This window comes from Patagioenas fasciata, chromosome 7 (assembly GCF_037038585.1).
Source record: "Patagioenas fasciata isolate bPatFas1 chromosome 7, bPatFas1.hap1, whole genome shotgun sequence".
Lineage (NCBI taxonomy): Eukaryota > Metazoa > Chordata > Aves > Columbiformes > Columbidae > Patagioenas > Patagioenas fasciata.
This window is the reverse complement of record NC_092526.1, coordinates 11,812,037-11,826,628: the sequence shown is the minus strand read 5'-3', so window position 1 is coordinate 11,826,628 and position 14,592 is coordinate 11,812,037. Positions and strand designations below refer to the sequence as shown.

At 40.4% G+C, this 14,592-nt stretch overlaps 1 protein-coding gene across 3 annotated transcripts in view; it reads right to left on the bottom strand.

Annotated features, from left to right (window-relative positions):
- HACD2 (3-hydroxyacyl-CoA dehydratase 2) overlaps positions 1-14,592 on the bottom strand; it is a 24,269-nt gene extending 9,677 nt beyond the window's left edge. The window contains exons 1-4 of one of the 3 annotated variants that reach the window (XM_065841084.2): positions 14,412-14,592; positions 8,405-8,522; positions 8,042-8,060; positions 3,812-3,900 (exon numbers count right to left, since the gene is read on the bottom strand). In XM_065841084.2, the coding sequence (XP_065697156.1) occupies positions 3,812-3,900; positions 8,042-8,060; positions 8,405-8,522; positions 14,412-14,542 (357 nt within the window). In that variant the 5' untranslated portion in view covers positions 14,543-14,592. Of the gene's footprint in view, positions 1-3,811; positions 3,901-8,041; positions 8,061-8,404; positions 8,523-14,411 lie in introns of those variants that run through there. The other 2 variants (XM_071810820.1, XM_071810819.1) reach the window with 2 other exon arrangements.

Genomic DNA, 14,592 nt, shown 5'->3' with positions numbered 1-14,592 from the left:
ATTGGTGGTAGTTTTCATCCAAAAGTGACCCATACCACTTTCATAGTTCCTTCCTGTGCAGTGCATTATATCATAATATTTTAGCTACATTCCACACCTCATAATTTAAACGTATGTTCTTTACACACTAAAAGATCTGTCGTAAGTCTGTCACTATTAGTACATCTCTTTGAGGACTGACAATTTTTCAATACTTCAAATAAAGATGTCTCAGATGCACGTTATCAGACCCCTGGGAAGTGATTTACAAAACAGTCTCTCAAGAGTCTTACTCATTCAGGCACTGCTAATGCTGCATTTTTATCCCTCCTCCTCCAAGTTGAGGATATAGGGGATAGCACAGCCAAATAACAGTAGAACCTTAATAAATCACTAAGCCAAATACTGCTCTCAACTCCCAATTTCTCTGCCTCTACTTTTTCACAGCAGTCTTTGAAGGAGGTGTTAAAAGTCAAAGCACGTTTTATACTTTATTCACAACACATTTGTCCAACTACCTTAATAAGGGTCAATCACATCACACACATTATTTGGCAGGTGTTTCAAACCAATTTATCCTCAAGGAGGGTTCTGAATATATTTTAGCTTATCTTCAATACTATGTAGAGCAGACAATGTTTGTTAAAATATAAGAGAACCAGTAGCCTTCTAAGATGCAAAGATGACAATTGGGAACTGACGAAATAGAGCCTGAGAGGTTTTTACTGTTCTCCTTATGCATGTAAAAGGAAACTCTATAGATTTCTCCACGTTAAGAGCAACAGTTTGACAAATTATTTGCAGAAAATTTCAGCTAACACAAAATCAAGCAATGCAGTGCGGAAGAGTAAAACCAGCAGCACTATGCAACTGTAATGATGAAACAGCACATCTCCCTCCAGAGCCCTGGTTCTCTGGTACATCAGTTAAAAAAAAAAAAGATTCACAGTGGGCACAAAGGCCCTGATAGACATTTGTGTTATACAGTATTACTGAAATTTCACATAGATGTAAAGCAGTGATGAATGAGGCCTTTCAACTGCACTCATCCACTTAAGTTGGAAAGTTCAGAACTCTTAAGTCTTAAACATCAGACATTAAGTATGCTTCACTAGAGATTGGAGATACTAGTTCACAACTGCAGATACTGAAGGCTTCATTACCAGATCAATAGGCTGCATGTCATCTTCACACCACCTCCCTTTTGATTGTGTGTTATAGAAAGGTTCCTCTAAATATGTACTATACTTATCTGCAACTTATCAGTAACTGCACCCAATTGGATAAGCATTAAATCACTGCTGACACCACTTTTTAACTACCTATCAGAAAGGAACTCTGCAAAGGTCACGATGTCGACAGCTGATCTCATGGTTCAAAGACAAAGACAAAAAGACAACTTTGAACCCAAGGGCACCTTTTGTTCTCCTATGCCTACTTTCTTCTAGCCCTTCATGCCAGTCTGCTCATTCTCTTCCCTCCTTTGTAGGAGAAACAGTAAAATTCACCAAACCGATTCCTTTCTGATGCAATGACAGAACAATTACAAGCATTGTATTACATGCCATGCCCTCCTCCACTAGGCTAACACAGCTCACATGGTGGAGGTAGGGGGAATCTCATTGCTACCCAAAGTAGTGTGCAGTGATTTAACATTTGCCATGCTTTAACATTTATTATAAATACTTTCATATTGAATTTAACAACACATCAGCACTAAATTTAACAAAAAGCACAAACATGTTAGTGGCAAGAAACATGCTTCAAATCACATCACATATCTAGAAGTGTATTCTGACAGAAAGGAGTGATGCAATACAGATGTTTCTTCTTTTAACTATATTATATATGAAAACAGTCTGGAAAAGAAGATACTGAACAAGCCTCACTCAAAAAGTTAAAGAGGAAAACTGCATTTTATTTTACAAGAACCTCATCATGCAACTGCATAGCTTACAAGTTCCATAAAGCTGTGTGAGAATTTAATCCTGGACTTCACCATGGAGCTCACTTGTGCAGACAGCCCTTCAGAAAAAGTAGAACACTTGTGACACTTTCAATACATCTCCCCAGGTGCGACTGCATGCTCTCTGGTTGGCAGGAAGGGGAGGGGTCAGAACACAGCCTTTTCATTTCATTTGTTTGCTCTAAGTCACAGGTGAAAAACTCAGCACACAATTCCTCATCCTCACCATTCTTATGACCGATTCCTAAGACATGAAAAAAAAATAACACAAAATACAGCCTCTTGAAAGACTTCAATCAAAAGGCCACACAAACGTGAGGAAAAAACTGCGTGAAAGAACCTTTGTTAAAAAAATCCTTCTTAATAATTGAATGTTAGGCTGAACTTGTTGCCCACATTTTCTCCCATTTTGCTGGTCTTCTTTGGTCAGAACGTGGGCATAAGGTTCAAAAAACCTAACCCACAATCATTTTACAGGCTTCCCTTCGATGTCTAACAGTCAACACATGGAATAATTCTAATCCATGCAATTCAACCTTTAACATTTGGATTACTTCAAAATCAAGAAGCAGTTAACAAAAACAGAGGATGTGACATTATATAGATAACAAGCAAAACTAGAGGTGTATTTCTTTACAAGTATTTTATACATGTATCTAAAAATCTAATTATTTGGGATTATGGCTTAAAAGAAATCTAGTATTTATTTCCAGTGAGACTGAAGTACATTTATTTGCATCAAAAGTGAAATCCATCACAAGTATTTACAAGATTTTGAGTCTGAGAAAATAACATTCCTCCACTTTAAATAGCATGAAACGAAGGCTCCACATGAACAAGCATCATAATATCAGAAAGGGCTGTTAATTATTAGGAACTACAGTGACTTACGTTACTCTACATGTGGGTGGATGCTGTGATAACAGGCTTGCAGTAAGGAGAAAGCAGCTTCCCTGAAGACTTGGTAATGAGGCAAGCTCCTTAAAATATTCTCTATGCCAAGTCACAAAAAATCTTATGCATATAATGACACTAGATGACCATCACTTATTCCGGGCAGCCATGCTGACACTGACATCAAGACTAATTTCCTTTTTTAATGAGAAGAAAACCAGTAAGATTGGTTGGCTAAAGTAACAGCACAGATGTGGCATATCTGGGCTACTACATGGCATTCAGATGACATGGAAGAGTCAGCCATCATGATCTGTATCAATTAAAGCAAGTTGATATTTTAAAATAGCTGCCAGGAATAATTTTCAAGTAAGGTTGCTTCCAAAAGATTCTGCAGAGATTTGTATAAAGTACAGCAATATTTGGTGTGGTAAGCATTGAGAAAAAACACACAGGCCCCCAAACCCACCTATGCTTGAATGTCAGAAAAATGAATGGACAGAGGAAAGACTATCCTGGAAAGTGACAACAGAGAACATCCAGGCATTGCTGTGCAGAAGCAGTTGAGGGGGAGCTTCCACGTGCAATGGTAGAGAATGCAAATTGTGTATGAAAAACAGGGAAGTGAGGAGATTTTGCTATTAATTATTGCACTAGTGAGATAGATGCTAGAATGCTGTCCCAAATTACAGGTTCCATATTACACACTGGAACCTCTTTAACTTTCATTGAGCACTGCAAAACCTATTCGGGAGCAAGACATCATACAGCGAGAGAATCAGACCTCAGTCTATTTGTTAAGAAAAGATGGCATTAGATTTATTTTTATTTCTTTTGACCCACAGAAGTTTACATAAACAATTTCACATTGAGCTACAAACATAAGTCATTTTAAGGAAAATAAGGCAGCAATCAACACTTGGTTTTCACTAAGGGTCATTAGATTTCTATTTCTTTTCTATCTTAACTTACCTCTTTTACACTATGTGTTACTGCCCACGTCAGGAAAACCCTTGACATCACTTGGAAAGCAGTCAGTACAACAGAAGAGGGAACAATGCCTGGAAGATATTTTGCAATTAGTAAATATTCCTGACTGTTGGGGTGGGGGTGGGAAAATAAACCACAGCTAAACCAAAGTCCAATTATTTGAAATTTTCGGAAGGAAAACATTTTTTGTTGTTTTTTTGTTTTAAATTTGAGAGTATGAAGCCTGTCCTTCAGTGCATTTATACAGCCTAACGCAATGCAATCCCCTGACAAGACTTTGTGCATCAAAATGCAAATAAAAGCAATCAGTCTTGTTGCAATCATAGCACATTCCTCATTACACAAAACAGCTGAATAAGATGAGGTAACTTGAATCAAATAGCTTTTGGGACACAATCTTTCCAATAAACCCCATTTGATTAAAATATCCCAGATACTCTTCATTACTGTGATTTAAAAAGTAAAACCAATAAAGACATTTTGCACAGTATATCCCGAAAAACAGCAAGCAAAAAGTGTAACTCTGAAGAACCACTGATCTAGTCCATATTCTGATAGGTACAAAGTTTTTAATTCCTTCTTGGGAATACAACTTCTTAAAAACAAACAAACACAAACCAAAACAACCCCACCACACACACACAAGGAATAGCTGATGCATTGGTAAGCATAGAAGAAATAAAGATTTTCTCAAGGAAGCAGATTTCACTGGTTCTTCTAAGCAAGTTCTGAGGTGCTGATTAAACTATCACTAAAAGGATCCTACACACCCATGTCTGACAGAGCAGGAATGGTTTTAGACTGCAAGATTACACAAAATTTCATGGAACAAAGTTTTATTTTCTTCCAATGGCGTGATGAAGACAAATGAAGAGCAATTGCAGCTCCTAATGCACAGTAAAAAGTGCTTCTAAAACCAGTGCAAATCACAGCAAGCAACACAACAGCCTCACAAAGATGTAAAGACCAAACTGGAAAGTAGAAGAGGAAGGAAGAATAAGAAAAGCCAAAAGCAAGTTTCATTAGAGCTATTTTCAGTCACAGTCATTATGTTAGTCTTCTTTCTGAGTAAAAAGAGGGAAAAATCCTACAAACAGTTCTCTTCTGTTTTACCATGTATTGTTCATAATCTAATTTCTGTTGTAAAACCTCAGGGCAGAATTTCTATTACTCAGACAACACAAAGGGGGTGCTATAAAACCCCACAATCTGCACTCATTAAGGCTCACTCCTACGATACAACAGAGTTTTTCTTTTATACAATTTACACCAAACCTTCCTAACTAAGATAAACTAATGTTCTTGTAAAATAATCTAGAAATAAGCCAACAAAGACTGTGTAGGAACCATCTGAGATTCTCTCACAAGTAAGACAAACAGGGTTTCTCATTACAGCCAAGACAATGCCAATCTATGCCAAAACAGGAGATCAAAATAAGCGACTCGCCAGTTACAACATAAGCTTAACTTGCCTCTAATTATTTCCACGTTGCACTGAAAAGGTACCTGACAGACCATTTTAAACCTGGTATTTTTTATTAAAACATCTGTCAGCAGCTATCCAACACTGCACATGCTTGACAGGCACTCAGGTCCAGAATCAAGCAGCCAGTAAGCTACGCCCAGACTCTTCCAGGTCCTGGACCAAGGTTTCCATCTTCCTAACATCTCTTTCCATACCAGGTTCCACCAGGCAGAAGCTCTTCCCTGTTACAAATGCCATTCATACACTTGGATTCTGTCTGCTGCACAAGTCAAGGCACTGCATGTTCACTTTCCACTTGCCTGTCCTTCAGTCTCTCCTCTTGGTCTCTGGGCTACACATTACCTCCTCCTATCATGCAGAGCTCTTCTTAATTTTGTAAACCTTTGCCACATGCCAAACTTCTGTTCTCAACCATGCTTGACAGCAACATTCCCCATCAGTCTTCATATTTTGAAGAACTTGCCTCACAGATGCTAACATTTCAGATTCTACTGAAAAGATGTGGAGAGAAAAGTTAGTGATACAGCCATCTGTCACAGATAAGCTCCTCTAGTGACAGAGAATTACAGCTCTAGTTGTAGCAATTAGTTTAGCAGGGGCAAAGGAATTTGCAAATTTCCTGTTTCTCCTTGCATAGAAACTTTTACCAGAGTCAGTAGGATGACAGCAGACAGCAGCAGGGTATCCAGCTGTGCAAAAAAGCCTCATTTTATCTAGCTGACAAGTGTTTCCATTAACAGAAAAAAAAACCCCAAAGAGTTATAATAAGTGGGGTTTCTGTAAACAAAAACTTTGTTAGAGTAAGCAAAAAGATAAGAGTTACAATGGTATAAAATGTTGCCACATTCTGCTAATGTCTGTCTTCATAGATCCTAGATTGTGTGACTAAGGATAACATGGGCTTATGGATCCACACATCAGCTGAGCCAGGATTATTAGTTTTGCACACAGACAAATTGGTAAAGTCATCTTGTTTGCTGTTCTGCACCAGCCTGGGAAGTGAAACACAGGACTCCCTATTGCTATTCATCGATTTGTCTGGACATATACTCCAAAGCGTGAGGAAAAGATAATCCAATTACACATTTTTACACGCTTTCTTAGATTTAGTACAAGTAAACACTGGCATCTGCACACAAATTTAGCTTAAGAAAACAGAGCATTATAGATTTAGCATGGTGAGACAGCATTTTATTTGCAAGTTTTTTTCCTAGTGTTCTGAGACTTAACTTGTCCTTCTTGCCCCTTGTTAAACAAGACTTGAAAATTTTCACATTTTATTATTATTTTTTATAAAGTAAGTACAGTTTATTCTGGTAAAAAACAGTAATTGAGGTTTAGTAAAATAAAACTGTATTGGAAGGACTGCCTTGGCAGCACAGGCAACCATATGATACGTATAGTTTACTCTGAGAAGCCTTTGCATTAATTTGAGGAGTATATGATCATTCCTTTCTTGGGATGATCTGCACACAGTCTACAAACTGCCCATCATAAGATAACGTTTTCAGAGTAACTGAGTTATTCAGCAAGGTCAGAACTACTTATCAAGTACGGAATTAGACTGCCCTCTGCTGACAAATTTATGTATATGATTAAGTTTTCCAACTACCACATTTGCTTATTTAAATAAAAAAATATAAATCCTTTGCACAGGAATTAATATGAACCTACTTGTACCATACACCTTCCAGTATGTAGACTGTGTGTCTAACACATGAAAAATAGCAGGTTTGTAGCTGCAGTTTTAGGAACCTCAATGCCATCTTACTCTTTAACAGTAGTTTGCAAATACTGATAGGAGCTCAAGCACTGTATTTAAAAACACAAGACCAACTACCTTAACAAAAGACTGTCTCTTAGTGAGGACTGGATTGTTTAGAAAAAAAATCAGAATTAAGCAAAGGTACGTAGACAGGCACTGCTCCCTTTTATAGCACATCGGCGTTGATCTTGGAGAGACTGTGACACATAATCTATTCTATGAACAAAACATCCAGATGCTGGGGCCAAACTGTTCACTACTCATGAGGACTAACAAACCAGACAAGATGCAATCCTGTCCCTCAGAAATGAGGCTCTTCAGGTTGACTGAACCACAACAGTGCTACTGACCCCAGGCCACGTATACGTAACTGATTTCCTGCTACCAAGCTAACAAACAAGCCTCACAGTACAGGCTAACAATTGTGGAGTCAAATCGTAAGTAATTCTTATTCTCCCAAACAGTTCCATTAAAGCACAACTGACCCTGGGATAAAGAATGGCTATCCCTTCCTAATTTTACAACACATATCTATGGCTATGGGTGTGGGCAAAAGTTCTAGTACTTGAAATGCTATTATTATTGAAATTTAAATTACTTCCAGCTAGAATTTTTTCTTTTAAAGAAAGAAACCTCGGTACAGAAGATTACAGGATGTAGAGATGGAGAGTAATGATCTACTATAAAACATTCATCAACTGCTCTAAGATTTGTAGCATTGGAAGAATCAAGATAAAAACGGAATGTCGAGTACTTTAAAATGTGTAACACTATTTTCCTTTTTGTGATTTAACTTGTCAAATTATTTAGTAAAAATTTGGAATGTGCTTCAAGCAAAAAATTAGTGAGTTATGCAGGGACTACATCTGGCAATTCACAGACCATAACATTTTTAATGCTAATTCGTTGCTGAAACTACAATCTTCTATAAAGCAACAAAAGTGAAAATTTGCAAGCTTACCAAATGCACAGTGCAGAATCTAGAACAAAAAGAAAAATACAAATCACTAACATTTCAAATGAAGAGATTCAGAAACACATGTAGTTCTACAAGAGCTTAAGATTCAATATTTGTATTTCAAAGATTAAGCTGAATATTTAGCTTTGCTCCCCAAGCTAAATAGCAGACAGTGAGTGCCCTCACCGCCTGCTAAAAAGCAAACTTCAGCATTTGTGTGAGGCATATTTCTTATATTCACCTCCTAATCACAATGCTAATGAAAAACTAGGTACCTAGACAGCACTGTTCAGAGGCTGCCTTATTTCTCCTTCAGAAAACACTCATGCAATTATTAGTAACTCTAGGGAAGAAGACTACACCTACCTCAAGTAAAGCTCCAGTTTGGAAGAATTTCAGGGGCTTTTCTATTGAATAGTAGAGGCTATGGTAGCTACCCTTAGCCAGGTATGCTCGAACTAGACCAACTGCAATAACAAGCCATCTGAAAGAGAGAAAAAAGTCTAAGATAAGGAGACATTAAGCAGAGCATCAATACAAAGAAATCCTTAACCCCCTTTGGGTATCTGAGAACACAACAGGCATATAACTGTCCTGAAAGATACTAACTTTTTGCCTGCCCTCTGCAACACTGAAAACATTAAATATTTGGATTCTCTGCAAATTTATCAAAGTTAAACGTTACGCCTTTTTAAGCATCTTTCAGCACCAACATGATACCAATATCCTTACTGTTTAAGTTTATTTTTCAGTAAACTATTTAATTATGGAAGGTATTAATGACATTTTAAAGAAAACTAGCATCACATTTTGCTTAGTTTAAGCAGAAAACCATTTACTGCTAGTCAAAGATCTCTTATCATACCATAACTTAAGGAAGTATGACATAAACCCTTAAGATTCAGAAGGCATTCATATTAATGTTTCAGTTCAAAGTAAACCCTTAGACTCCATGATAGACCACCAAGCTTAATTGCTAGCGTATATATTTTTGAGAAACAGTTATGGACAGCTAGCTGCAAGAAAGCCAAGCCTGCTAAAGCCTTGAAGGCTGTGATGGTCATTTCCTTTTTTAAGCAACAAATATTAATATATCTAGGCCTATATAACTGCAACTATGTACTATAAACAATGTGACTCGTTAACCTTGCTGATTTTCCCCTCAGGTAATTTAAGAAGCAACGCCAAAAATTCTTTCTCCAGTCCTGGCCGATGCAGTAACATCTTTCACTCCCACACCTGCCCAGGATTGCTGACTGCCTACAGCCTCAGAAATTCTTCAGTGAAGTCTAGGACAAGCCACAAAACTAAGGTGGGTACAGCCTGGTAAAAAACTTTTTAATTTGAAATTAGCATCATAGTTAACTTTAATTTCCAATTGCTTGTGGCAAACACAGGGAAAAGGGATTTATCAACAAGAAGAGGGAACCCTTACCAGCAGCTCCCAAACTCTGCACTGACAGGCTCACCCTGGCTGTCTTGCCCTCAGCTACTCCTAATGCCACCCTGACTCTACCTCCAGCTCAATCCAAACCCAGAAGTGCTGTTACAAAGCTTGTGTTAACAGTCACCAAGTGTCTGTGCTAGAAACAGTCCATCTCAGTGACAGAGTGTGTGTAGACATGTAGAAAGCCTCCTATCCATGCAATAGCTTTCTACCCTTCAGAAAAGATTTGCAGCTGTGGTTTTGTAACAGGGAAGATGAAGAAATTCCCTAATTTACAGAGTATTACACGCCTACAAGTATGGCATTAGCTTAGGTATTACGAAGTATATACAAATATTGTCCCAAATGTAACAGTTGTTTGAAATACTGTAAGGTTCAGACTTTTTAAATAATAAGTAACTCTGGCATGCAAGTTTGTGTTCATAACACCATTTGTCAGTACAAATGAAAAATAAGCTATTTCATTTCTGCCTGGACTTCTCAGAAGATGAGTACCAAAGAAAAGCAGTACAGGTGGGGAAGAGAAATGTGGAATGAGAAACAACCTGTCACTACTGAAAAGAAGGAGGGCTTATTTCAGTTAAAGCTATCTTGTGAAACCAAGAGGCAAACATTTGCCAAGTAATTGGTGTTTACAAAGAAGAATCGGATGAATTTGGTATTTGGACTTCAGTGCAGAATAAACTAGTAAGTGCTATAGTATTAATTGATGGCTCTCCCTTGCAACACTGTGTGCTTCTCTTTTAGAACTTTTTATCAGAGCAGGTTGACACTGTCCTGTTTGTCAAATTTCTCAGTTTTTCCTAATCTTCTGTGTTGAGAAACTTCACAGAATTGAGCAACTTCTCAGGTTGCACAAGATACCAGTTCTTGGTTGTGCGTGTGAACTGTTGTCCCCTGCAGACTGTTCCCACCTTAATCCAGTGATTGGTAATGTGGCTCCCAGAGGAGCTCCAGCCCCTTGCTCATCTCCACCCTCCCTGCCAGATCACTGACTCCAGAAAACGTGTACTTTGCATTCCCAAAGACCACATCTCACTTTTAATAATAAAATTACTGTCCTTAAAAAAAAAAAAAAACACAACACAAACAACCCAAACATTTAATAGAGATCAAAGTATTAATCTGTACAAAATTCAAAGCTGTGCCTACTTTGTGTTGAAGCTTTTAAAAACCCTGTCCTGCTTATGTGATTCTTAAATAGTTCTTCACCCTCTGTGACCAGAGAAAAGAGAACAGGAATAAGGGAAAGCAAGGAAGATAAACCAAATAAGAAATCTGGTGAGAAGTTTAAAAGTGCAGCAAAAGCCACCACTGTCACATGAAATCTGAACTATAAATGAGTTTTTCCAGCTTTCTCTGACCTGGACACTAAAGTCTACTCAATACGCCAGCTGGAGCTACATTTCACTAAATTACCACTGCCATGCCTGTAACCTTTAAGTTAGACTCTTAAACTCTTTGATTAATCCAAACTAAGGAAAATAAATACTGCAAACACATAATTTAGTTTTCTTTCACTTTCAGTTGCTCAGATTTGATAAGCAAGCTTCATGCTCAAGTCCTCAGTTTAATTCCCTCTTATGAAAAGGTGGTTTCTTATGCAAAGTCACTGAGGCTCTGCATCATTTATGCAAGAGAATACAACAAAGCTATGCAGTGAACAAACCTGAAAAGGGAGAAATGTACTTTGGCTCTTAACAACCAGTCACTGAAGACATGGAAAACAAACTTCTAACCCAGAACACTCTGCTCAACACTGGTAACACAAAACCTTGTGAATTCAAAAGCTATTACATAAAGATCTATCTTGTTGAATTTAATTGCTTATACCACCATTGGCTACTTCTACCCAGAAGTACTAGTCAGTTACAGCACTTGACTAACAATAAAAAACGAAATCGCATTTTAAAGCAGCTCATCAAATATTTATACTCAGCTCTAACAGCATGCCCTTCCTCCACAGTTTTTAGGGAATAATTTCCATGCTGCATCAATGCCTCCAGAATGAGCTTTCTATGCCAGGTCAGGCATGACTACATGATGTCACGCCATGACAGGAAAACAGTAGTTTGACTGAATGCAAGAGATGAAAGAAGCAAAGCTTTCTATATCTTAACAATTTAAACCATGGCCCAAAAAACAAAACCCCACGCAAGCACAGCTGAGAAGCAACTGCAGGACTGGCTATTCCTTCTTACATCAGGTTGGTCCCTTTTCTGAGAGAAAAACCCAAACATATGAACAAAACAAAACCAAAAAACCCACTTAAAAAAAAAATCCCATGTGCTTTTACAGCATAACTTCATAATTTGGGCACCTTTCAAAGTCTCGGTGCTTTCTTTTCACAATTCTCTATCCAAGGCAGTGTTATCTCAGAAACTGAGTCTGACCACTCTGACCGACATGAGGACAGTAACTAATTGCTGCCACCAGCTGTGTATCAACCTTTTCACATGAAAAACTCAGCTTCTGCCAACTAACTCCGGAAAAACTACCTTATTATCATAGAACCATAGAATCATTTCAGTTGGAAAAGACCCTCAGGATCATCGAGTCTTTTAAAAACAAGAAAATAACTGCGGGTTCTTTCTTAAACTCAACTTTGTATATTGCGGAATTTCAGCAGTGTCCAGGGGAAGTGCAAAACCCTCATCCATTTGAAGACAAGTCATCAGTCAGAGCCCCCAGTGAGCCACCCCGAAAGAACGGCGGTGAGTGACAACACAGAGATACGAACCCTGATCACAGGACTCCCAAGTTAGCTCCCCAAATTGCAGAAATCATGTCCAGAAAAAAGCAACTTGTGTTAAAGCACCATAGGCTACATTCTCCTCCCAGACCGGAATTTTCTAGGAGTTTTGGTATAAATCAGGAAAACGGGTAACATCACTATCAAGATTTACACGACAACAGGAAGCTAAATAGAGATTTATGCTATTTATTTCTGAGTTTTAAAAACACGTTTAATTTTTTCTTCTGAGGAAATTTCATAGGCTCAGGAACTTGCCTGCCATGATAAAGTTCAGGACCTTTAAAGAAATGTTTCATTTATGCTGCAATTTCTCTCTCACAGAGGTTAACTTCTTAACATTGTGCAGGGACATCACAACAAAACTGAAGAGACCTGACTGCCTGTACTGTGTTGTATTGCTCATGTCATTAAGTACTTCTGAAACAAGAGATTCACTTTTATCAAACTGGTGGGTAATTATCATTCCCCTCTGGGTGAAATACCCTGCAAATATCATACAGAGCCATAAATCTATTTAGCAATTCCACCTCAGAGTAACACACCTATTGGGTAGTGGCTGTAACAAGCACCTTACAAGAACTACCATTGTTCTATGTAACTATCTCACAAGCAGAAATACCACCAGCTGTCACCCACACAGACAAGAATCATCATGTCCAGTTACCTTATTGAAATAAATATCTATATTAATTTGATACTAATCTTCCTCAAAAATAGTGAGACTAGTTTGTTTGACTGACTCCTCACCCACCACAAAGTATCTAAGGAAAACGAGGCTCATTCTGGATCCATTTTAATGGTTCTTTTCTCCCCTCACCCAAATATCCTCAGTCATTCAAAAGACAGTTTTATCTGGATTCCAACAAGACTCTACAGCCTCTTAAAAAAAAGATATATCTCTTAATTTGAGAGTCCCTAGTTGTCACTAAGAGCACACCTGAGCATGCACCAACCTGCCCAAGTTTCCATGTTACTACACGGGGCAAGAGCAGAGCACCAGGCAGGCCCAGGAGCTCGCAGGCCGCAAGCAGCAGCTCTCAACTTCACCCAAAGCACACACATACCCACTGAGGGGTACATGGGGAAATCTCATGGGCTTTAAAGGGTAACAGCTTTGCGTTCTTAACTACTGCTACAGGTAAATTCCCTGTGTTTATGTCCACCTCCACTGAAAAGTGCTGGAGTCCACACCACAGACATGGTCATCCGAGAACAGGGGTCTGCACAGTCACCTGGGTGACAAATAGTTGCAGAGGGAATTAATGTGTCAATTACAAAACACCGTAGTCCTCAGAGAACAGCCAGTTGTTCCACTCAACGGGCGTGTGGAAGAGGCCAAACTGCAGAGGGGCTCAGCCGCTGCCGAGCGGGCCCACACCGGGAACCGCCGCCCGGCCGAGGCCGGGCAGGGGCAGCACCAGGGTCCTGGCCCGGGGGACACCCCGGCACCGAACCGCTCGCAGCGCTGGGTCATCGCCATGGCACGCCATGGAGAGAACGAAGAGACCAAGAAAACAGCTTCACACACACGCACAAGAAAGCCGTTTCCAGCATGAGAAGCAACAAGAAAGGGGTTGTTTGTGTTTTTTTGACGTTATGAGAAGTGTGAGGCACGACCGCTGGCAGCGCGAGGGACAACGGGAACGGCAACGCGCCTCCATCCGGTCCTCGGGCAGGCACGACTGAAGCTGCGAGCACTAGAGGGGAAAATGGGGACAGAGGCGACAAAGGGCACAGCGACAGGAAAGACCTCCATGGTTCGCCGAGCTCCCCGCGGCGCAGGACTGCCCTCACAGCCCCCGCCGGGACCGCGCCAGGGCCGGCAGCCGGACACAGGGCACACGCGGCCGCAGCCCGGCCGAGCGGAGCCCCCGTTCCATCTGGGCACCGTGCGGATCGCCGCTCCGGGAACGCCGCCTCCCACGGGACGGGCTCCGCCAAGCCCAGTGGCGCCGGGGAGAGCCCGAACCGCTGCCGAAACAATAAGAAGCGACAGCGGCGGCCCCGCGGCGCCCAGCCACCCTCCCCCCGCCAGGCGGAAAACACCCAGTGCAGAAAAAGTTTCCCGGTGCGGGTGAAAGCGGCAACGGCCGGAGGAGCGGCAGCAGCCCCTGCCCCGGGGAGCACAGCGGGGCGAGCCTGCCAGGGAGACTCCCCGCACGCTTCCTTACCCCGCCGTCATCACCACATTGTAGATAACGAGATAGGCCGTGGCCAAGGCGCCCGGGCCTTTCCTCCGCCGCGGCTGCTGGCTGCCGTAGCCGTTATCCGCCCGGCTGCCGCCGCTGCCAGACACCGCCATGTTGCAGCGCTCCCAAGGCTTCCGCCCGCTCTCAGCCTACGGTGGAGCCA